Below are 23,751 nucleotides of genomic sequence, written 5' to 3' on the forward strand. Positions count from 1 at the left end.
CCACTTTGTATATTTGGTACCGAGGTAGCTCACGTCCCTGTAATTGACATAGGCATTATTTTATCCCGGAAAATCAAACAGTTCCCACGGGATCTTTAAAAACCTAAATCCACGCGGACGAAGTCGCGGGCATCCTCTGGTAAGTAATAAACGAAATGTGTACAACTGTACATACACCTTAATACGTGTCGATTTCAAACATTAAATTCATGTTAGCGGCCTTAAATGTAACGATATGTGACCTCGATAGGTTCGCTTCGGTTTTCCTTACCTGTAGTGTGTGAATAACATATTAATGCAGAGGTTCTAATTGGTAGGAAAATACGCGTTTCCTCTCAGAGGCAATAGCTCGTGGCTTGGCTCGTGGTTTTTAGGGTCTTTTTGTTCTCTGACTGTCTGTCTGTCCGTCTGTCGTGTCTGTCAAGAAAACCTATTCCCGTTGACATACATACTAAAACAGATTTTTATTTATTTTTATACATACTTAATAGTTTTTGATTTGTCGTGGAAAATGTCGGAAAAAACCCGAGTATGGAGCCCTCGATGCGCGAGTCTGACTCGCACTTGGCCGGGTTTTTTTATAAGACAACCATAATGTTTTAGATAATAATCCATACTTATATTATGAACTAGCCGATGCCCGCGACTTCGCCCGCGTGGATTTAGGTTTTTCGAAATCCCGTGGGAACTCTTTGATTTTCCGGGATAAAAAGTAGCCTATGTGCTAATCCAGAATATTATCTATTTCCATTCCAAATTTCAGCCAAATCCGTCCAGTGGTTTTTGCGTGAAGGAGTAACAAACACACACATACAAACTTTCGCCTTTATAATATTAGTGTGATAGTGTGATGCGCAAGTGTGCTTTGTCTGTCTGCTACTTTTCACAGCCTATTATTTTAAGAGATTATAACGAAGTTTTTATGAACAAATAGTATTTTCAACTTTCAAAGTAAGATTATTATACCAAGTAGTGTATCATATCAGATTTGTGTGACTTATTTTTATTCCATCTTTCCTCTCCAATTACAGAAGAGATTTTTATGATTATTCTGTTGAGGCCATTTTCCCGTTAACTATAATTAAATGTAGGCATTACTTATTTGCTACAATCAAGTATGATTTATCTTTTAAATCACTTTGCCCTTTCGACCTCCACAATGTTCAGTCAAGTCTAAGTTATATTTTTAATTATTTATTGTTATTAATATTATCTTATCCACGTTTTATTACTTGGGTCTTGCAAACAACTATGACGGTGGTATTGTGTGGGAATTAACATTTTCAAAAGCAATAAACTGATATAATTCATACATTTTGAGATCTCCATTTTAGCTCTATGTGTCAAAAGTACAATTTTTGTCCTTAATTTAAACAACTGGTGTGGCACTACTAAAAGCCATTAAACACAAGTGTAAATTAAAAAATAACACCCCCAACAAGTGAAGGTTACAGTAACTAGAAAAGAGCTGATAACTTTCAAACGGCTGAATCGATTTTCTTGGATTATAGCTAAGAACACTCTCGATCAAGCCAGAGGTAGCTTATATCCCAGGGATAGATTTTCTTTTTATCCCGGAAAATCAAAGAGTTCCCACGGGATTTCTAAAAACCCACCCGCTAAACCAATTAGCCGAGGTAGATTGCGTCCCTGTTATTGACATAGGTATTTTATCCCGGAAAATCAAACAGTTCCCATGGGATAATCCACGCGGACGAAGTCGCGGGCATCCTCTAGTTTGATAATAAACAAGCTTTATTGTTTGCATCATTGCTGGGTATGGTAAGTATTTCTGTACAAAAGATTATATTGTTATAGCCACCACGTGTTGCGTAGGTATAAGAATAGAAATAATTTATGCGTCACCTCTGCAAAGCAAACCTACTCTTTGCCACGTAACGCTCGCGTCGTTAGACGTAACGGCCGCTTATCGCCGCGATAGCTTATCGTTCCGTTTCGTTCTCGCTGCGCGTGCGCCTCGACGCGTTCTAATTTTAAACCTGCTTCGGCGCAGCGGTGCCAACTCGTGTCGGTGAGCGGAAACTCTTTTTATTACTTAGATATTTACATGTTACTTTTTTTTAAATAATGATTTTGTCGTGTCTGTTCTGTTTTTTAGTCTGTGATCTTTTATTTGCCTTGATCTGTGTAGAATGTTCGTTTAGAAATTGCTAAATTGAATAGTTAATAATACTATACTTTTATAGAATAGATTATGATGAAACAGTATATACGGCGTTTTCGTTATAACAAATTATTGGAGGTTACTTATTATTTAAGTTTGATTACGCATAAAATTATAGTTGAATGTACTTAGTAGGTATATAACGACTAACGTATAGGCATAGTAATGCAGTATGCAGGTTTTGCAGTACCTATATTGGTCCTAGTTTTAATAGAATTAAATAGGCAGGCTTTCGGAATTTATTTTCCGTACCTCAAAAGGAAAAACGGTAAACATTATAGGATCACTTTGTTGTCTGTCTGTCTGACTGTCTGCCCATCCGTCCGTCCGGCGTTCGTCCGTCCATCGGTCGTGTCTGTCAAGAAAACCTATGCGGTACTTCCCGTGGACCTTGAATCATGAAATTTGGCAGATAGGTAGGGTCTTTTATCGTGACGATGATGATAATTTTAAAAATGCATTTTGCTTTCTAATTGTGAAAGTTTCATCTCAAACGGTCTAGTGATTGTTGCGTGATAAGTACACAATGACTCAAACAAACGAAGAGAAATTCTATTACAATTTAAGTCAAGTGTGAGTCGGAGTGTATTACGGTTCGCAACAGACAGACGGACGGACGGAAAACGGAAGGGGCAAGCGACGGGTCTGCCCGCGAAATTCAAATTTTATTTGATTTCTCGCAATTTGTAAACTAATACGACAAAGTAGGCTTATGGCATTCTAGTTGCGACAATGGCAGTATCATTTCCACGTGTTTACATAAAAATCTTTACTTGATAAGGTCCATCTTAATTAATTAGCTCTAGTTTCGATTAATTTGTGAGTTACAGTCGATACTAGAGCTAATTTCTTAAACTGGACCCTTTCAAGTAAAGATTTTTATATAAATAGGTGGGGATGATACTGATATTGTCGCAAATAGAATGCCATAAGCCTACTTTGTCGTATTAGTATACAAATTGCGAAAAACGAAATGAAATTTGAATTTCGCGGGCAGACCCGTCGCATCCACCTTAATAGGTTCTGTTAATACCATGAGTAAAGAATCCTAATAGAAATGATTCATTTATTTCGAAATTACTTTGTAGGTAGGTATTTATTTACATCAACTTCTTGGCATAAGACATAAAAATATCTATGCAATGATCTTTAGCGAATCTAATGTTTTCATAATGACCCGTATTGCTGTGGGATTAGATTCATTATTGAAAGTCAATTATGTGCATATAAACATGGTCTTTTTTGTGCAAGAATTAAATGTCATATTTCGCTGCACCGGTTTTTAGTGCACGGCGTTTATTAAACCTCCTACAGATGAACCAACAAGTCGCGTGTTTATTAGTTCAGCTTGAATACGCTATCCGAGAGAGAAAAGTTGATATACAGCTCTCTCTGTCACGTAATTCCATACAAATGACGAAAGACAAATATAGCCAGTGGGCGTTAACCGTTTTGAGTGACCAACCAATCGGTAAAGAGCCTATGGTTTCTGTACGAAAAAAGTTAGTACCAGAGAAAGCTATGCCTGGTAGAGATTGCTCCAAGCAATAAGGCCGCCTTTGCACACAATTGTTTTTTCTGTTTTCTTCTTCTGTGTTGTGATCCTTTACATGTGTTTTTGTGTGCAATAAAGTGTTTCTATCTATCTAAAGATATATTAACTTCTCTCCTTGTTCAGCCTCACTGAATATTATACGGTAGTTTCATGGAAGATCAGTGTTATAGCAAGTCTTAAGACTTTAACTCCTAATAGACACAACGTTTATTATACTCCATTTGAAAATAGTGCGTACATTTTGAGAACTCACTCGCCATATTTGTTCTATGTGCCAACTCTCGTGACGCATGACAAAAGTACAATTTTAGTCCTTAATTTAAAAGTGGACCGTATTTTTGACATGACAGTTGATTAAGAGCAAATATGCCGAGTGAGATCTCAAAATCTATGCATTATACATTTCTTTCTTTCTTGATATTATGTACTTTAGTTTTCCTTACCTTACTTTAAAGATAAATCGATATCCATCTATGAAATTGAATGGTGCCATGTCTATACAATCTATTATGAATACACGTCAGTCCAAATTGAAAGTGAGGTCCAATATTATTACTACATCCATGTATTATGGAGTTGGCATATCTATAGAATCTATTAGTAATAGGTACGCGGCAATGTAAATCGATTCTAATAACAAGTGTAAATTAAAAATTTATAACACCCCCGACAAGTGAAGGTTACAGTAACTAGAAAAGAGCTCATAACTTTCAAACGGCTGAACCGATTTTCTTGGATGATAGCTAAGATCACTTTCGATCAAGCCACCTTTCAAACAAAAAACAACTAAATTAAAATCGGTTCATTACTTTAGGAGCTACGATGCCACAGACAGATACACACGTCAAACTTATAACACCCCTTTTTTTGGGTGGGGGGTAAAACCCGTCAAGTACGAGTCGGACTCGCACACGAAGAGTATCACTGTACATAATATTATACTTTTTTTTTTTTTTTTTTTTATTTGTATGGCGGCCATTTTGAATTTTTTATTATTTGTTGTTATAGCGGCAATAGATACACATTACACACTATGTAAAAGTTTCAACCCTCTACCTATTACGGTTCATTAAATGCAGCTTACAGACAGACAGACCGGACGGACGGACAGCAGAGGCTTAGTAATAGGGTTCCGTTGTCACCCTTTCGATACGGAACCCCAAAACATACGGTCTAATATTACAAAACCATCCATTATTAGATTAATCCGTGTATGGAGTTGGAAGTTGGCATGTCTATAGAATCTATTAGTAATACAGTTTAATGCAAATCGAATCTTATTCTAATGGAAAATAAGGTCTATATTACAAAACTATAAAGCTATAAATATGCAAAAAATTATATGGCACACGCTTGGTTTAACGGACGTTGGGAAGGACATACAGACAGTTTTTTGCGCGTCTGCATAACGATTCTTGGTATAGAATAAAACCTTGGTCAGATAGGACGCGTAGCGGCAGCGAATCCAACGCGATCACGCGACTCCTATAAGTTTTTTTAGGGTTCCATACCTCGAGAGGAAATAAGGAACCCTTATAGGCTCACTTCCTTGTCTGTCTGTCTGTCCGCCTGTCAATCTGTTGTGTCTGTTAAGAAAACCTATAGGGTACTTCTCGTAGACTAGAATCATGAAATTTGGCAGGTAGATAGGTCTTATAGCACAAGTTAAGGAAAAAATACGAAAACCGTGAATTTGGGGTTACATCCTTAATACATCCCTACCTCTGTCGGATGAGGCTAGGGCTCTGTTACAGTTGTACAAGAAGGCCTTATGAAAGTAGGTAATTTAATAAATGTAGATGCCTTACGGGGCGACATGTTTCGAAAAGAAAAAACTCCTTAAGAGGGGTCTTTCCGTCACTCGCTCCATACAAACGTAGTTCCAATTTCATTTGAATATTAAGACCCCAAAGTCCATGAAATTTTGCAGACATATTCTAGAAATAGGCCTGTGGTTTGCCAGATTTCTGTTAAAATATTCAATTTCAAAGTTACGCGGTTTTAAAAATTCACATACAAATCTTTGAGCCCCTGTAACTTTAAAACTACATATTTTTAGAAAACTCTAAAACACCACAGGCACAGATATTAGTTTCTAGAATATGTCTGCAAAATTTCATGGACTTTGGTTGCTTAATATTCAAATGAAGTTGGAACTACGATTGTTTGGAGTAAGAGACGGAGAGAGCCCTGTTAAATTAAAGATTTAAAAAAAAACTAGGATACCGTCGCGCGTTCTGTATAACCATGGCTTTAGTTGAGTGTCTTCTGAGAACTATTTGAGCATCGTCGATTGCAATTTGACTCTTGTATTTGTTTTGTTGAGATTGTTGTAAAGAGTGTTTTGATTTATGAAATATATCACTTATTGCATTTTTATACTACGAGGAATCGGACTTGCTATTATAAAACCGGTTAAGTGCGAGTCGGTCTCGCATACGAAGAGTTCCGTACCCTCGTACAAGATTATACCTAACACCTTTATATAGAACTCTGCCAGTTAATAACGGCCTGCGCCATCTATATGTGATTTAGTGAATTAAATGTTTTGTGAACACATTTTTTTGTGATTTAAACCCAAATTCACTGTTTTCGGATCTTCCTACCTACTACCTACCTGCCAAATTTCATGATTCTAAGTCAACGAGAAGTACCTACCCTATAGGTTTCTTGACAGACAGACAACGCAGTGTATTAAGAGGGGTCTCTCCGTCACTCGCTTCATACAAACGTAGTTCCAATTTCATTTCAATATTAAGCAACCAAAGTCCATGAAATTTTGCAGACATATTCTAGAAACTAATAAATATGTTTGTGGTTTTCCAGATTTCTGTTAAAATATTCAATTTCAAAGTTACACGGTCTTAAAAATTTTCATACAAATCTTTGAGCCCCTGTAATTTTAAAACTACATATGTTTAGAAAAATCTAAAACACCAAAGGGTTCCTTTTTGCCTTTTATAATAATAATAATAATAAATCTTTATTTAGAGCAACCAGGACTCACTTTGTTAGTAGACAATTATGATGCTTAAAAACTAATGTTAGTAATATAATGTTGTAGTGGAAAGAACGATTTACAATTATTGTTGCCTCACCAACACTTGAATCATGTGTTCAAGTATTGGTGAGTCCAACTTATCTGCAAACATGTTCAGGATGCGGTTGGTACCTGAACGCAGTCTTGTCAGCAGTGATGATGACTTCTTCCGCATTATGGCAAAGAAGTCATCAGTCCGCTCCACTGCGAACATACCTGACGCTGAACAAAACCGCGGCAAGCCCAACAGCATCCTGAACCCGTTGTTATACTGCACCCTTAGGGTGTCTATGGCTTTCTTTGAGTAGTTGACCCACAGGCCTCCCGAGTAGAAATTTTGGCAATATGCTTTAAACAGCGTTATTTTTGCATCTTTACTACATCGGACAAACCTGCGGGCCAACATATGGCATCTTACTGCCAATGCCCTTCTCTCTCTTTCAATGTCAACATGATCCCTAAGGTCCTCCGTAACGTAGTGGCCCAAGTATTTGTACTGCGGCACTCGTGTGAGTGCAGCCCCGTTCAGGGAAATTCTTGGCTCGTATTGCACCTGCTTACGAGGGGCCTTAAAGATCATGTATTGGCTTTTATTCACATTATATATTAAACCATGTTTGGCAGCATACTCCTGGCAGGTTTGGAGTAGCTCCCTGATCGAACCAGCCGTGGGACCCAGCAACACCATATCATCGGCATAACTAAAGTTGTTTACACAAACGCCGTCTATCCAACACCCTACTGGCTTGCTGCTGAGTTCCATTATGAGCTCGTTCACATACAGGCTGAAGAGCTTCGGTGACGTCAACCCCCCCTGCCTCACCCCGCACTCCAGCCTGTATGAATCAGAGAGCTCCTTCCCCCACCTAACATTATTTGTTTGGTTTGCATACCAAAACTGCATGATTTTAAGCAACTCCCCTTGCACACCTGCAGCCTCCATCTTTTGCCATAATATATCGTAAGAAACTAAATCAAAGGCTTTTGAGAGATCGAGGAAGCAGGCGTACACGGGTGTTTTTCTGCTCGTATAATATTGGGCAGTCTGTTTTAAACTAAATATCGCGGTCTCAGTTGACAGTCCAGGACGAAAACCAAACTGAGCATCATGGATTTCAAGTGTTTCGCTCAACTTCCTATCAAACAGACTGTCCAACACCTTAGCCATTATGGTAGCAAGCGATATGGGTCTATAGTTGGACTTATCAGAAAGGTCACCCGTTTTATTTTTAGCGATAGGGACCACTACAGTTTTCATCATGTTCGCCGGGATGTATGCATGACTGACGCAGAGCGAGTAAAACATTGCTAGCACCCTGGGTAAGTGGAAACCCGCGTACTTCAAATGTTCGACGCTTAGGCTGTCGTACCCAGGTGATTTTCCTCTGGTCATTCTCTGAATGGCCTCTAGTACTTGCTTAGTGGAGAAACGTAGCAATTCCTTATCCAGACTTACCTTTTTGACTTCCATCCAGACTTTTGAGATGCAGAACCCTAATAAAACGGTCTACCTATTTATTACCTGCTTTCCATAAAGATGATTTTACCAAAACCTAAGTAAGGATTCACGAATTAAATTACGTAAACTACTTTTTTATTAAAAAAAAAAAAAACTAGTCCGCAATTCGCCTTGACTTTTGTAGCTAACTTATTACAATTTTAGACGGCCTTGGCGGTAAATTTACGAACGCTTGCATAACGGTACGAGAGCGAGTGACTGATTTGTTCTTAGTGTTTATACATGTCACAAGATAAAGATAAACAGCACTAAAACCCGACTACTACTACCCGCGACCTGCCGATTCTTCTGTCTCTCGGTGTATTTTAACATTGTACTATATTTATATTCATGAACTCCGATTTTTTCCTCTTTCATTTGATATTCTCACTCGATACAAAAGCAAAAAAACTTTGGAAACCCTACTTTTTTGGATGTAGCATCCGTTAGGTCGATTTTTTTCTGAATAAAATGTAGCCTATGTCGCCCGGGCCATAATAATGAATCGATTGACACCTCATTCATCAAAATCATCTCAGTAGTTTAGGCGCTATGGTGGAACACATATAAATACATAAATACATACATAGACGGCTAAAATCATAACCCTTTCTTTTGGCTTTGCCGTAGTCGGGCAAAAATCAATTGGTGGATTACCTTTCTTTTTTTGGCATTATAGCCTTTCGTAAGACTGGTCTTACAATTAAGCATTAATCTTTTACGTAGACAAAAGGGACGAACTAGGGTTTATGTAGGTATGTGTGAGTTACAAGTTAATCCTTGACTGCAAACTCACCTGGTGGTAAGTGATGATGTAGTCTAATATACTTTTTATGCAAAAAAAACCACATGGATCTATTGCTCTCTTGCGGTGTGATTGAAGGACAAACCAACAAACAAACGCTTTCGCATTAATAGTATTAGCTGTGATCCCCGGTATATAAAAGCTCTACGCAAATAGTTCACCAGCTCCTGGTCTATAACGCTTGGCAAACAACGTGGGCAGATCCGGCGGAAAATGCCAGTCATAACGAATTCGGCGCGTCACCGCGTTTCGTTACCGAATATTGATATTAGTTAGCCATTACTCATCGTAACGAAAATAACGCTTTGCAAGTGATTTCGAAAACATTCGAAATTCAATTGGAAAACAGTTTCGTTTGTGATTTGTTGGTGACTTAAAACCGGCCATGTGCGAATCAGACTCGCGCAGCAAAGGTTCCGTACTCGGGTATTTTTTCTGATATTTTGCACGATAAATCAAAAACTATTTATACATGAAAATAAACATAAATCCGTTTTAGAATGTAGGTACAGGTAAAACCCTTTCATAATATTATCATACCCCACTTGGTATAGTTATCTTACTTTGAAAATTGAAACACATTTTAATTTTTTTTTAAATAATGTTGCTACAAATTCACGGTTTTAGGAGATTCTCCCTTACTTGTGCTATAAGACCTACCAACTTGCCAAATTTCATGATTCTAGGTCAACGGGAACGGGTCAAGTAGGTACCCTATAGGTTTTCTTGACAGACACGACAGACGGACAGGCAGACAGACAACAAAGTGATCCTATAAGGGTTCCGTTTTTCCTTTTGAGGTACGGAACCCTAAAAATCTACATTGAAATTACAAGGTCACATATAGGTACTTAAACAAAATGTTAAGCTAATTTCAAGTAAACACCGCATGCAAAGAGTGAGATACATATTGTATTGAAGAAGCTATGATAAGTATAATGATAAACTCAAATACATCTCAAAGATAAGTGAATCACCTATTGTTTATTCGTTTATCAGTAGATAACGAGAGATAAATGGTTTTATATAACGAAAACTAGGGCCTTGAGAGCGCCGTTACGTGCCGTTATATCGTTACTTTACAGGAAATTGGAAATAGCTAGCGATAATGCGGATTGAAGTATTCTTGTTTTTTTCCTTGTTTTGACAGAGTTAAAAATATACGGATTAGTCTTAGGGTGAGATCTATAGAGCGCGCTCTGCCTTTGCTTAGACTTAAGACAGAGTTAAAACGAGACAGAGCTATATCTCTCACATAAATCTGTCTCGTTTTAACTCAATCTTAAGTCAGAGCAAAGTCAAAGTGCGCTTTATAGATTTCAGCCTTAGGGTGATTACGCACTGCATCCGATTCGAATCCGTGAAAATACGTTCCGATGTAGTCATAGAACTATTTGTATGGTAGCTTACGCACTAAATCCGACTTACGTCATCCGAGTTCTCTCCTTCATCCGTGAGAATATCTCGGATGTACCTCGGATTAAAATCGGATGTATGACGTAGATATGTCAAAGATGTCCACTGAATATCTTGGATTTGGATCAGATTAGATCCCTGCGGCTCTCTGTGACTCGTTTATTTCCCTCGTTTCTCATATTGTATGAAAAATTGTAAGTTTTCACTTTAGAGGCCAGTACAACATATTATATACTTTTAGATTACCATAATATTATTCTTAGCTATCACAATTTAATATTATAAATGCGAAAGTTTGTGTGTATGTGTGTGTGTGTGTATGTTTGTTACTCCTTCGCGCAAAAACCACTGGACGGATTTGGCTACAATTTGGAATGAAGGTAGACATTATCCTGGATTAGCACATAGGCTACTTTTTATCCCGGAAAATCAAAGAGTTCTCACGGGATTTTGGAAAACCTAAACCCACGCGGACGAAGTCGCGGGCATCAGCTAGTAGTCTATATAGCTAAAGTTTTTTTGAAGCTAAACATAAACAAGCAGTAAGCAGATGCTATTGTAAACAAAACAATATATTAGAATTACAAAGCGAAAATTAGTCAGACGGCCGTTTAGACTCGCTTTACTGTCTAAAATCTTTAAGGCTAACCTAGTACAATAGGTAGTAATTTCAGTTGAGACAGAATAAATGAAGACGTCGTAAAAATGGATGAAAATAATACATTTTGTTTAATGTTTATTTATAGTTATTTATGTAGTAGATGAGTCGTACGTTATTGTATCACACTTCACATTGTGATATTGTAAAGGCGAAAGTTTGTATGTATGTGTGTGTGTGTATGTTTGTTACTCCTTCACGCAAAAACTACTAGACGGATTTAGCTGAAATTTGGAATGGTGATAGATAATATCCTGGATTAGCACATAGGCTAATTTTTATCCCGGAAAATAAAAGATTTCCTACGGGATTTCGAAAAACCTAAATCCACTCGTGCGAAGTCGCGGGCGTCGACTAGTAAATCGTAAAGACAAAAACGTGTACTAAACTAAGTGTGAAATAATTTCGGTTGGAACATGACAGAATAAATGGAGATATAATAATAGATTTATGTAGTGTTTATTTAGCTGATAGACAGCTTAATGCCACATTGTTTAGAAGTAAAACGGCATTGCTTACCACTTTGTGGACTAGTTTTTCTGCACGACTTCATCAGTGTGAATTTACTTTTTAGGGTACCGTAGCTCAAAAGGAAAAACAGAACCCTTATAGGATCACTTTGTCGTCCGTCTGTCTGTCCGTCCGTCCGTCCGTCGTGTCTGTCAAGAAAACCTATAGGGTACATCCCGTTGACCTAGAATCATGAAATTTGGCAGGTAGCTGTAAGTCTTATAGCACCAGTACAGGAATAAATCTGAAAACCGCGAATTTGTGGTTACATCATTTAAAAAAAAATTAAAACGTGTTTCAATTTTCAAAGTAAGATAACTTAACCCAAGTGGAGTATCATATGAAAGGGCTTTACCTGTGTTAAGTTTGTAAACGTTTTTGAAATAAGTCTATGCCCAATCTGACATTTATGTTTTTCTCTGTGGTGTGTCTCTCTCTCACTGCTAAGTTGTCAAAGGTTCAAAGGAAACATTCTAAAACGGATTTTCATTTATTTTTATTCATAATAGTTTTGGATTTATCGTGCAAAATGTCGGAAAATTACCCGAGTACGGAACCCTCCGTGCGCGAGTCTGACTCGCACTTGGCCGGTTTTTTAAAGATTGTCTAATTAAGAATTTGTCAAAAGCCATTCTTATTTCTTAAAAAGCCTGGGTGCTGTGGAATCGCACTTGACCGGTTTTTGGATCTACACAGGTGAACTGTTTACTTCCGATAGTGATTTTGATATTTGCCGCAAATCGCGATACCGCACAGGAAACACGCAGAGATAGTGTCTGTTTGTTTGTGCCACTGACCCGCCGTCCACGTGTCCAACCGGTGAAATTACTTTATCAGTCACTAGCTTATGCCCGCGACTTCGTCCGCGTGGATTTTCCCATATTTTATTAACCCCCGACCCAAAAAGAGGGGTGTTATACGTTTGACGTGTTTATCTGTGTTTCTGTGTATCTGTCTGTGGCATCGTAGCTCCTAAACTAATGAACCGATTTTAATTTAGTTTTTTTTTGTTTGAAAGGTGGCTTGATCGAGTGTTCTTAGCTATAGTTCAAAAAAATCGGTTCAGCCGTTTGAAAGTTATCAGCTGTTTTCTAGTTACTGTAACCTTCACCTGTCGGGGGTGTTATAAATTTTTAATTTAGGTACACTTGTTTCCTTGGTGTTAAATTTTCAAAAATCCTTTCATGGAATTAGGTTTTTAGAAATCCCGTGGGAAGTCTGGGATTTTTTGCGAAAAAAAGTAGGCTATGTTCATCCCCTAGTTGTAGGCTGTGTCTGTACCAAACGTCTAAATCGGTTGAATAGATAGGCCGTGAAAAGTTAGCAGACAGACAGACACAATTTCCTCAGCCGAAGTGTAAAGTGGGTCACTGGTAGAGATTTCTTATAGAGATACGAGTAAGTGCTTCCCTGTCCACTTTCTCTTTTTTTTTTTTTGTTATATTACTTTGAAAATTGAGTGTTCTTAGCTATTATCGAAGAAAATAGGTTCAGCCGTTTGAAAGTTTTCAGCTTTTTTCTAGTTTTCTTATAGAGATTTTTGTGTCAGGGGTTTTTTTAAATTTTGAGTTATTTTCTTTTGACGTACGGAACCTTAAAAATTATAAAAATATAGTAACAAGTGTCAATTAAAAATTTTCAACACCCCCGACAATTCATTTTCAAATAAATAATTATGTATATCTAGGCAACGTCCATCTTGACAGCTTGACATTTGTCAATTGACACTTGAATATTATGAACCTAACGGTTATCTAACCTTCTTTTCTACAAGAAAACTAGAAAATAGCTGATAACTTTTAAACGGCTGAACCAATTTTTTTGGATTATAGCTAAGAACACTCTCGATCAAGCCACCTTTCAAACAAAAAAAAAGTAAATTAAAATCGGTTCATTCGTTTAGGCGCTACGATGCCACAGACAGATACACAGATACACAGATACACAGATACACAGACACACAGACACACAGATACACAGACACACAGATACACACGTCAAACTTATAACACCCCTCTTTTTGGGTCGGGGGTTAAAAATTATTTAAAAAATAGTTATCTCTCAAGATCCTTATCAAAATTCACAATTTCGAAAGTATACAAGCGCTGCAGTGGTGAAGTGTTACGCCACGGATGTGAACCCGTGACCTTTGAGCCGCGACGTCTCCGTTAAAATAGACTCGCGTGACTTAGCTGTGTGTGTTAAACTTCATTCGCTTTTATCGTAGATATTCAACGGTAAAATCAGTACCCTTCTGGTAAAAATGGCCGCCCAAAGACAAGAGTTTTCGAAAGCCAAAAACAGTGGATTCAGTGTTCTCGAAAAGCAAAATGGGGACGGACGGACAGACAGACAGACAACAAAGTGATCCTATAAGGGTTCCGTTTTTCCGTTTGAGGTACGGAACTCTAAAAATCGCGATATTCCTACCCAAAATCGGTATATACATAATGCATAAATAAACCGGCCAAGTGCGAGACAGACTCGCGCACCGAGGGTTTCGTACCTACTCGGGTATTTTTCCGACATTTTGCACGATAAATCAAAAACTAATATCCATAAAAATAAATAAAAATCTGTTTTAGAATATACAGGTAAAGCTTTTTTATATGATACCCCACTTGGTATCACTTCTCCCGAACCATTTTAACTTTGTGTCAAATGTTATGTCAAAAGTACGATTCTAGTTCTTATTTTAAAGATGAACAGCTGTACTTTTGACATAAACAGAAACTGCTGCGTTCCACTTGGTACCCTGGTTGGAGTTATAAACGTTTGAAGCAATTAAATATCACTTGCTTTAAAGATGAAGGAAAATACCACTCAGTTCTTGACCAGCATGGTCAGCTATGGTCTAAAACCTTTCTCATTCTGAGAGACCTATTAGAGGACCAGTTATGAGTGATGGATTAATATGAGACCTCGATATTGAAGGTGTGGTACAGTGTCGTATCATATTTGACCACTTTTTCCTAACCGCCCACGACCTTGTACCACTTATGACGTAGGAGACGATCCGAATCATCAAGTCGACTGCACTGTGGCACGGAGTCTGTTGCGTTCCACTTGGCACCCTGGTTGGAGTTGCCTTTGAAACAAATATCCCTTGCTTTAATGGTGAAGGAAAATATCGTGAGAAAACCTGCCTGAGAGTTCCCTATAATCCAAAGGTGTGTCAGGGTCTATCAACTCGCATTTGGCCAGTGATTTATTTAGACTTTTATTATTAAGAAATTATTGTAGTTTGGATGTCAGGTTGAAACACGCGAACCGGGTAAAAAAAAAACGATTTTAGCGTTGAACGGCAAAACATAAGTTTTTAACATACATATTACATATCATAAAATACATACTCAGACAAGGGGGAAAAAAAAATTTCGAATTTTTCTTTTAATGTTCGAGATGTATGCTGAAAAAAAATATTTCATTAATCGGTGTTTCAGTTTTTATCACTATTTAAGTTTAAATTTAAAAATAGCTTTTTTGTCTGTATTATTAAAAAATATTTAATTTAAATTTTCTACAGCAAGCGGCAAGTGGAAGAAACTTATGGACACAACAAATCGATTAGTCTCGCTAAACGATTGATTACCGAGTATCGATTTGTATTGGTCGCTTTGATGCCACGTTATTTTGTTTTTAACCCCCGACCCAAAAAAAGGGGTGTTATAAGTTTGACGTGTGTATCTGAGTGTCTGTGTATCTGTGTCTCTGTGTATCTGTGTATCTGTCTGTGGCATCGTAGCTCCGAAACTAATGAACCGATTTTAATTTAGATTTTTTTGTTTGAACGGTGGCTTAATCGAGAGTTTTCTTAGCTATAATTCAAGAAAATCAGTTTAGCCGTTTGAAAGTTATCAGCTCTTTTCTAGTTACTGTAACCTTCACTTGTCGGGGGTGTTATAAATTTTTAATTTACACTTGTTGTACTATCACCTCTCGGAATGAAAAGGCTTTAGGGCATAGTCCACCACGCTGGCTAAGCGCGCATTAGTAGACTTCACACACCTTTGATAACGTTATGGAGAACTCTCAGGTATGCAGGTTTCCTCAGGATGTTTTCCTTCACCGTTACTCAAGTGATATTATTCAATTTTTTTAAACGCACATAACTCCGAAAATAGAGGTGCGTGTCCGGAATCGAACCCCTGAACCTTCGAATAAGAGACCGACGTCTTAACCACTAGTGACTAGGCAATTGCCACTTAAACACAATAATACTAACATCGAAATGCTGTGAAATTGTTTGCCAAACGATTACGTTAACGTTGAGTCAAGTTGGTAAATGGATGGGTAACCGAATTTATTTTCTTTTGTGCAACGCGATAGAGACGGCATAGCATGATGCGAATGTGATACTCTTTGTCAAAGGTTAAGCAACTTTGACTCAACTCGGTAATTGGATGGGTGACCGAAATGGATGTTCTAGGCCCGAATCTTCTTTATTGTTTAAGAAACTTTCACTTAAGCCACTAATTGGATTGGTGACCGGAATGGACGTTCCACGGCTTTCTGCTATGATAATTTACTCTTTGATCAAAGTTATCTATGCCTTCTTTTTCATATCAAAACGTCAATATACTGACCCTCGAGCTGACCTAGTGTGAGAGATCTTACTATCATTAACATTACATGCATTTAATGCTAATTAAGTATTGTTTTCCTTATATGAGATACTTTGTAATCACTGGACCTTCCATCTATGCTCTGATTGTATAGAAATATCTTACTATGTTACAATACAATTATTAGGGTTCCGTACATCAAAAGGAAAAAAGGAACCCTTATAGGATCATTCAGTTGTCTATCTGTCTGTCAAGGGTACTTCCCGTTGACGTAGAATCATGAAATTCGGTAGGTAGCTAGGTCTTATAGCATACGTAAAAAAATCCGAAAACCGTAAATTTGTGGTTATATCACAAAAAAACAAATGCAATAAGTATTTTCAACTTTCAAAGTAAGATTAATATACGAAGTGAGGTACCGAAAACCCGTTTACACTAGTCGGTTACCGAATACGGGCTGTAACTGAATCGATCAAAACGACCTATTATATTTGTATGTGTGTGTGTGTGTGTTTGTTACTCCTTCACGCAAAAACTACTGGACGGATTAGGCTGAAATTTAGAATGCAGATAGATTATACCCTGGATTAGCACAAAGGCTACTTTTTATCCCGGAAAATCAAAGAGTTTCCACGGGAATTTTAAAAAAACTACATCCACGCGAACGAAGTCGCGGGTATGAGCTAGTGAGCTATATATTTCACTAGCTGATACCCGTGACTTCGTTCGCGTGGATGTAGGTTTTTTAAAATTCCCGTGGGAACTCTTTGATTTTCCGGGATTAAAAGTAGCCTATGTGCTAATCCAGGGTACAATCTATCTCCATTCTAAATTTCAGCCCAATCCGTCCAGTAGTTTTTGCGTGAAGGAGTAACAAACATACACACACACACACACACACACACACACACACACATACAAACTTTCTCCTTTATAATATTAGTGTGATACTGTAGGGAGGTACGTCATCTAGATATCATCTTAGAGTAGATAATTTTAGCCCACTGCGGCGGCATCAGATAATGAGACTGTTACGGGCGAGAGACGCCGCGGGATGTTACTATCACATACTCAAGTCTGATCATATCTCTGGGATGCCTCGGCTATATTTACTACCACTTCATGCAACAACCGACCGTCATCATATTATAATTTATATATTACTAGCCGATGCCCGCGACTTCGTCCGCGTGGATTTAGGTTTTTGAAGATCCCGTGGGAACTGTTTGATTTTCCGGGATAAAAAATAGCCTATGTGCTAATCCAGGATATTATCTATCTCCATTCCTAATTTCAGCCAAATCCGTCTAGTGGTTTTTGCGTGAAGGAGTAACAAACATACACACACACACACACACATACAAACTTTCGCCTTTATAATATTAGTGTGACTAGAGGATGCCCGCGACTTCGTCCGCGTGGATTTAGGTTTTTAAAGATCCCGTGGGAACTGTTTGATTTTCCGGGGTATAAAAAGTTGCCTATGTCAATTACAGGGACGCAAGCTACCTCGATACCAACTTTCATACAAATCGATCAAGCGAATGAGTATTTAGGAATCCCGCGGGAACTGTTTGTTTTTCCGGGATAAAAGTAGCCTATGTCCTTCCCCGGAATGTATCCTAAGTCTGTACAAAATTTCATTAAAATCGGTTCAGCGGTTGAGCCATGAAAGCGTAGCAGACAGACAGACAGACACACTTTCGCATTTATAATATTAGTATGGATTATAATTATAGGCTGGGATCTTTTTTTTTATTTATAGACTAGCGCTTGGCTGCAATCAGACCTGCTAGGAAGTGATGATGCAGCCTAAGATGGACCGCGCTTGCCTAGAAGTTGCCTATTCACTCTTGACTTGAATGTACCCATATTAAAAGTGGAAGGGAAAACTGATGCCGGAAGGGCGTTCCATATTCTAGCGGTTCGGATTAGAAACCATGAAACTAATTAACATTTCCTTTGTCCACAGATCCAATAAGCAATGAGAAGATAGTCCTAACAACCAACTATAAAACCACTAATCATAAGCCACAATGTCTCATCACCTAGTAACAGTATGCATATGCCTACTATGCGCGGCGCATACATGCGGGTCCCATGTGGACCCTAAAGTCGACCTACAGGCCTTCGAACCTACGTTGCAGATAGATCAAGCGACTTTCAACTTTGCGAAGAGAAGAATAGAGTCCAAATTAAGGTAAGACAGAAATTAAATCGCATGAAAGTACTAGAAAGAGATAGCGCTCTAGAAATGTGAACCGCTCTAAAAGATTTATGGCCGATTCACACCAATTGCGTATGCAGCACGTACACGTGACACGTGCGTAGTGACGCGCGTGAACTTATAGACGTAACTGCACGCATTACGTCTACGTGAACGTTCACGCCACGCAAACGGTATGCCATGTTTCATACAGTTCCATATGTTACAACGCAATGAGTAGTGTTGAATTGGGGATTCTGTATCAAAATTGGTGGGGATTTTGGATCACTCTCGCTACGCTCGCTCGCTTCGCTCGCCGTGATCCAAAATCGCCACCAATTTTGATACAGAATTCCCCAATTCTAAACTACTGTCCTCAACAACACATTAAATAAATGGAGTGTAGCTAAATCCAAGCAAAAATTAATCAACTATCCGTATTTTGAACAAACTATTCACATGGTTTAAGAACGAAATATTCATTCTATTTGCACGAGCAAATAACTAGATAGGTACTAAGAAACCTTGAATTTTAAAATTACTCTTCAAATGTAATATTTTTACAACATGAAAAACAACTATTTGGCTATAACAACCTACACCAAATATTGTGTTTTCAATACGAGTATAATCAGTAAATTAAATAAAAGAAGCAGGTATATGGAAGTTAAACAAGCATATTTAATCATCTAAAACTTTATTATTCATACACCACTTTTTTAAACAAGTTACATTTTTCAGCGCACAGATGGTCGGATGATAAACACAACTATATATGTCAGAATGTGAATTATACAACTCATACAATGTTAATAAACGAGGACATCCTTTATCTTCTAAATTATGTACGTTAGGATTACTTAATATATCTTTTAACCATAACTGCTTTTCAAGGCCTTTACAATAAATATCATTATTTTTTAAAATATCTATTAGATGGTATTTATAGGTCTCGTAAGGCACGATTCCCTCGTTCCATAATATTTTTCTATTCTTTTCAATCCATTTAACTTGTTTCTTTTCTGTGTCTGTTAGCCATTCATAGGGATATGGCGGTTTTATTAACAAAACTTGAACTCGATCACTATACACTATAGCAATCTCTTTAGGCAGAAAGTAATTTTGATCATTTTTAAAACCTTGAACGTCCACAATAATTTTCATGATAGTTTTCGAACAATGTTACTCAGCGGCCTATACTCCACAAGACGATCGTTTATGATTAAACAGTAAGCGCTGGTATTGCTTGGAATTTCCTGAGACGTTTCTATTTCCAGACGAACATCAACTGGACCAGTTTTTAAATTTTCATTTTGTCTGGAACAATCTATGACAAATAAAGGCGCTATTTCTTTAAATGTATGAAGATCAAGCAGTGGATCAATAGGAAGGTTGTAAAACGACTGACGAAACTTGGTGTACATGTCGTATAATATACTGTATTTATTTTCCTCAAACTTGAGATTTAAAGCATCATACGGATAATAGTGGGAATTCAGGAATAATGTGACATTGGTTAATGTACAATGATCGAATATTGTGCTGTCTCTGTTTTTAACGTTTTTTCTATTAGTTTGCAAACCAAATATAACATATCGAGGTTTTTCTAATTGAGAAGCAGTCTTTAACGCCCATGAATGTTTGGTAGTTTTTGGCAATAATGGATATTCATACAAATCCCAATTTCTAAATGCTATTTGTACGGGATTATCTTTTTCTAATTTCCTTAAAAGTATTAATCTTTGCTGATCTGATACTTTAATATGTGGTACTCGCCATTGGATTCTCTGTATATCAATGTCTACAATATCATCGCTACCCATGACAACACTATTTATGTTAGTACTACCTCTGTTAAGTATGAGTTCATGTTTACAGTTTATTATTATTTTATTGTAGTCTTCAGCAAAACCTAAAATCTTATTTAAGGGTATCAAAGCATTAAAATTTCCATTTTGATTTTTAAATCCGTCTATATTCCAACCCCAAGCAGCAGCCGCTTTACTGTCACCGCTATTCATTGAAATGAAAGATTTTATGGTTGTAGTTATTCCAGCATTTCTAATACGATCGATTTCAACACCATTCATTTCGTATCGGATATCTTGAAAAAGAAATGCAATTGCATTATTACTGAAGTCAACACTTTTCTTTTGAACTTTGCCAGCTTGATCTTTATGAGTCACCGAAACTTTTCCTTCAATGTAAATGGAACTGGCTGATGGTAACACGTAAATATCTTGCTGGTGAATAGGTATCCGAATTTCATCATTTTCATTGAAACTGTTATTGTATGGATTATATGTATGAACCTCATAACTCTCGATAGAGTTATCGAATTCAGGTAATTCGTTGATCTGAAGGAGGCTCATACTTTGAAGCCGAGGGCTTTAAGAAATTGTTTATTACTCTGATGAATTTTTTTATATACTCTAACACGTCTTCTTTGTTTTACACTTTCCTTGGTAATAACTTTCTTAATAGTTGGGTTATACTCTTTATAATAATTACTTTTGTTAAATACGATCATTTTGACTTTTTCAAATGAAGACACAAAACAATAGTTTCGCCCTTAAAAGGAGATCATTCTAGCTCCATACATTTTTGGGCCTTTTCTGAAAGTGCCGGCCAACGAAAAAAAATGGTACGGATCGTTAGAACTAGCCATTTGGAGTAATAGTTAATATGGCAGAAAAGTTGTAGGATTGCTCTGAACCAAGTTATACAAGGTCGAAGATTCGTCATTTTCATACATTTTATTGATTTCTAAAAGTGCTGGGAAACATAAAATAATGTTAGATATTGCTAGAACTAATGATTTGTAGCAATTGTCATTATGACCCGAAGGCTGTGGGGCCATTATATGTCGTGTTATACAAGTTATACAAAAAATTAATATACTTTGTATAATTAATTGTAACCGATTTTATGATTTTGTTACTGTTCTGATTGTTTTATACGAATTTGAATACACGTACAATTATTTTGACTCCCACGAAGTGCTGGATCAGCTGCAATGTGGACAAAATTCGTTTATACATACCTGGATTGTATGCGGCCTTGTAATACTAGGTGATCTCATCCAGCCATCTCTCAAACTTCTGCCACTGGGATATCTCCGGCGAGCTCTGTGATGAATGCACCATTTGGTTATACGTACTGTTCACCATAGTAACTACGGGCTTGCTTCAGTCGATAGCTGCCCAAAGTAACCTGCGTCGATTCTTCTGTGAATCTAGGAAAGTCATTGAACGGAGGATGTTGGCTTCCATAGCCTGGAAATGAGCTCTCCTCTATTATAATTACATATTGTTTGTGATAACAAGTTCTGCTGAACTGTTTTGCTCACTGGCCGTCCATGGATTACGTCAATAAAATCACGTGCATGCACGTTGTTGTCTATCAGAACATGATAGTCGTTCAGCAATGCTGAGAAAATCCTAAAATAATCGATCATGTTACTTAATGTCCGGTTACAAATCCTGAATAACCCTGAGTAAACAAAAATCTCTTCCAAAGCGGTCGTTAATCATTTACATTATCCAGCAGCAAATGGTAAAAAGTCTAGATTTATTGGCTTCGTCAGTAGTTAGCTGGGTTTTTACTGATGTTTTGTTACTGGCATTTGTGCCACATAACCGCACACCTCAAGAAAGAAAGATTACCTCAAGATTGTTTATGGTATCCATAGACTAAGATAAAAATCCAGTAAAAATCTTCTATATCATTTAAGGTATCATTTAAAATCTAGGCATTGTAAGTTGCTGCAGCGCAAATATAAAGGCTTTTAGTGGTTTCGGAACTTGTGGTTAGGGTATGATTTTCACTAAAAAAAGTAATTAGTGCTTTTCTGAAGATATATGTAAATGCCTGTATCTGTCTGTACATGCCCTTTATAGATAGCCTTTCTTTCTTGAGGCATGCGGTTATGTGACACAAATGCTAGAAACAAAACATTTAAATGAATCCCAGCTAATTACTGACCAAACCAATAAATCTAAGTTTGTTACCATTTGCCGCTGGATGGTGGAAGTGATGAACAATTGCTTTAAAAGAGATTTTCGTTTGCTCAGGATTGATCAGAGTGACCGGGCATTAAGTAACGTGATCGATTATTTCAGGATCGCGGTAACGTCGCTAAACAGCTATCATGTTCTGATAGACAATAATTGCAGACGTGATTTCCTTGACAAAATCCACTGGACTTGACTTGACAAACTGGTCAATGCGCAAAACAGTTTAGCAGAACTTGTTATCACACACAATAATTATAATAGAAGAAGAGCTCATCTCCAGGCTATGGAAGTTGACATCCTCCGTTCAATGACTTTCCTAGATTCACAGAAGAATCGACGCAGGTTGCTTTGGGCAGCTATCGACTTAAGCAAGCCCGTAGTTACTATGGTGAACAGTACTTATAACCAAATGGTGCATTCATCACAGAGCTCGCCGGAGATATCCCAGTGGCAGAAGTTTGAGAGATGGCTGGATGAGATCACCTAGTATTACAAGGCCGCATACAATCCAGGTATGTATAAACGAATTTTGTCCACATTGCAGCTGATCCAGCACTTCGTGGGAGTCAAAATAATTGTACGTGTATTCAAATTCGTATAAAACAATCAGAACAGTAACAAAATCATAAAATCGGTTACAATTAATTATACAAAGTATATTAATTTTTTGTATAACTTGTATAACACGACATATAATGGCCCCACAGCCTTTGGGTCATAATGACAATTGCTTCAAATCATTAGTTCTAGCAATATCTAACATTATTTTATGTTTCCCAGCACTTTTAGAAATCAATAAAATGTATGAAAATGACGAATCTTCGACCTCGTATAACTTGGTTCAGAGCAATCCTACAACTTTTCTGCCATATTAACTATTACTCCAAATGGCTAGTTCTAACGATCCGTACCATTTTTTTTCGTTGGCCGGCACTTTCAGAAAAGGCCCAAAAATAATGATCTCCTTTATATTATTGCCTTCCAAATCCAAAATTTTTATTGTTATTGATGAAATTATCTTTCTTTTGACCGGAAAATATATCACATTACTTGGAGATTCTATAAATCTATGACCTGGAGGAATGTTTGGCACAAACTCATAAATAATATGTGAAGGAGAACCGTTAGTGTACGAACTCTGTACAAGATCACATTCGATCCTTATGACAGACAGTGGTAGAATGTTAACGGATTCTGTAGATTCATGCCATTTATTTGCTTTTAGTTTTTCGTTAGAAAAACCTAGCATAGGTCCAATACTATTTTCTGAATTAAAGTTTATAGTTTCAGTACAGTA

The 23,751-nt window shown here is 37.3% G+C and overlaps 1 protein-coding gene across 3 annotated transcripts in view; it reads left to right on the top strand.

Moving 5' to 3' along the window:
• Positions 1-23,751, top strand: part of LOC123879241 (zinc transporter foi) — a 66,918-nt gene that overhangs the window by 24,118 nt on the left and 19,049 nt on the right. For 2 of the 3 annotated variants that reach the window (XM_045926869.1, XM_045926870.1), the window contains exon 2: positions 18,205-18,432. In XM_045926869.1, coding sequence (XP_045782825.1) covers positions 18,269-18,432 — 164 coding nt within the window. In that variant the 5' untranslated portion in view covers positions 18,205-18,268. Of the gene's footprint in view, positions 1-1,968; positions 2,033-18,204; positions 18,433-23,751 lie in introns of those variants that run through there. The other variant, XM_045926871.1, reaches the window with a different exon arrangement.

Source organism: Maniola jurtina, chromosome 27 (genome assembly GCF_905333055.1).
Source record: "Maniola jurtina chromosome 27, ilManJurt1.1, whole genome shotgun sequence".
Classification (NCBI taxonomy): domain Eukaryota; kingdom Metazoa; phylum Arthropoda; class Insecta; order Lepidoptera; family Nymphalidae; genus Maniola; species Maniola jurtina.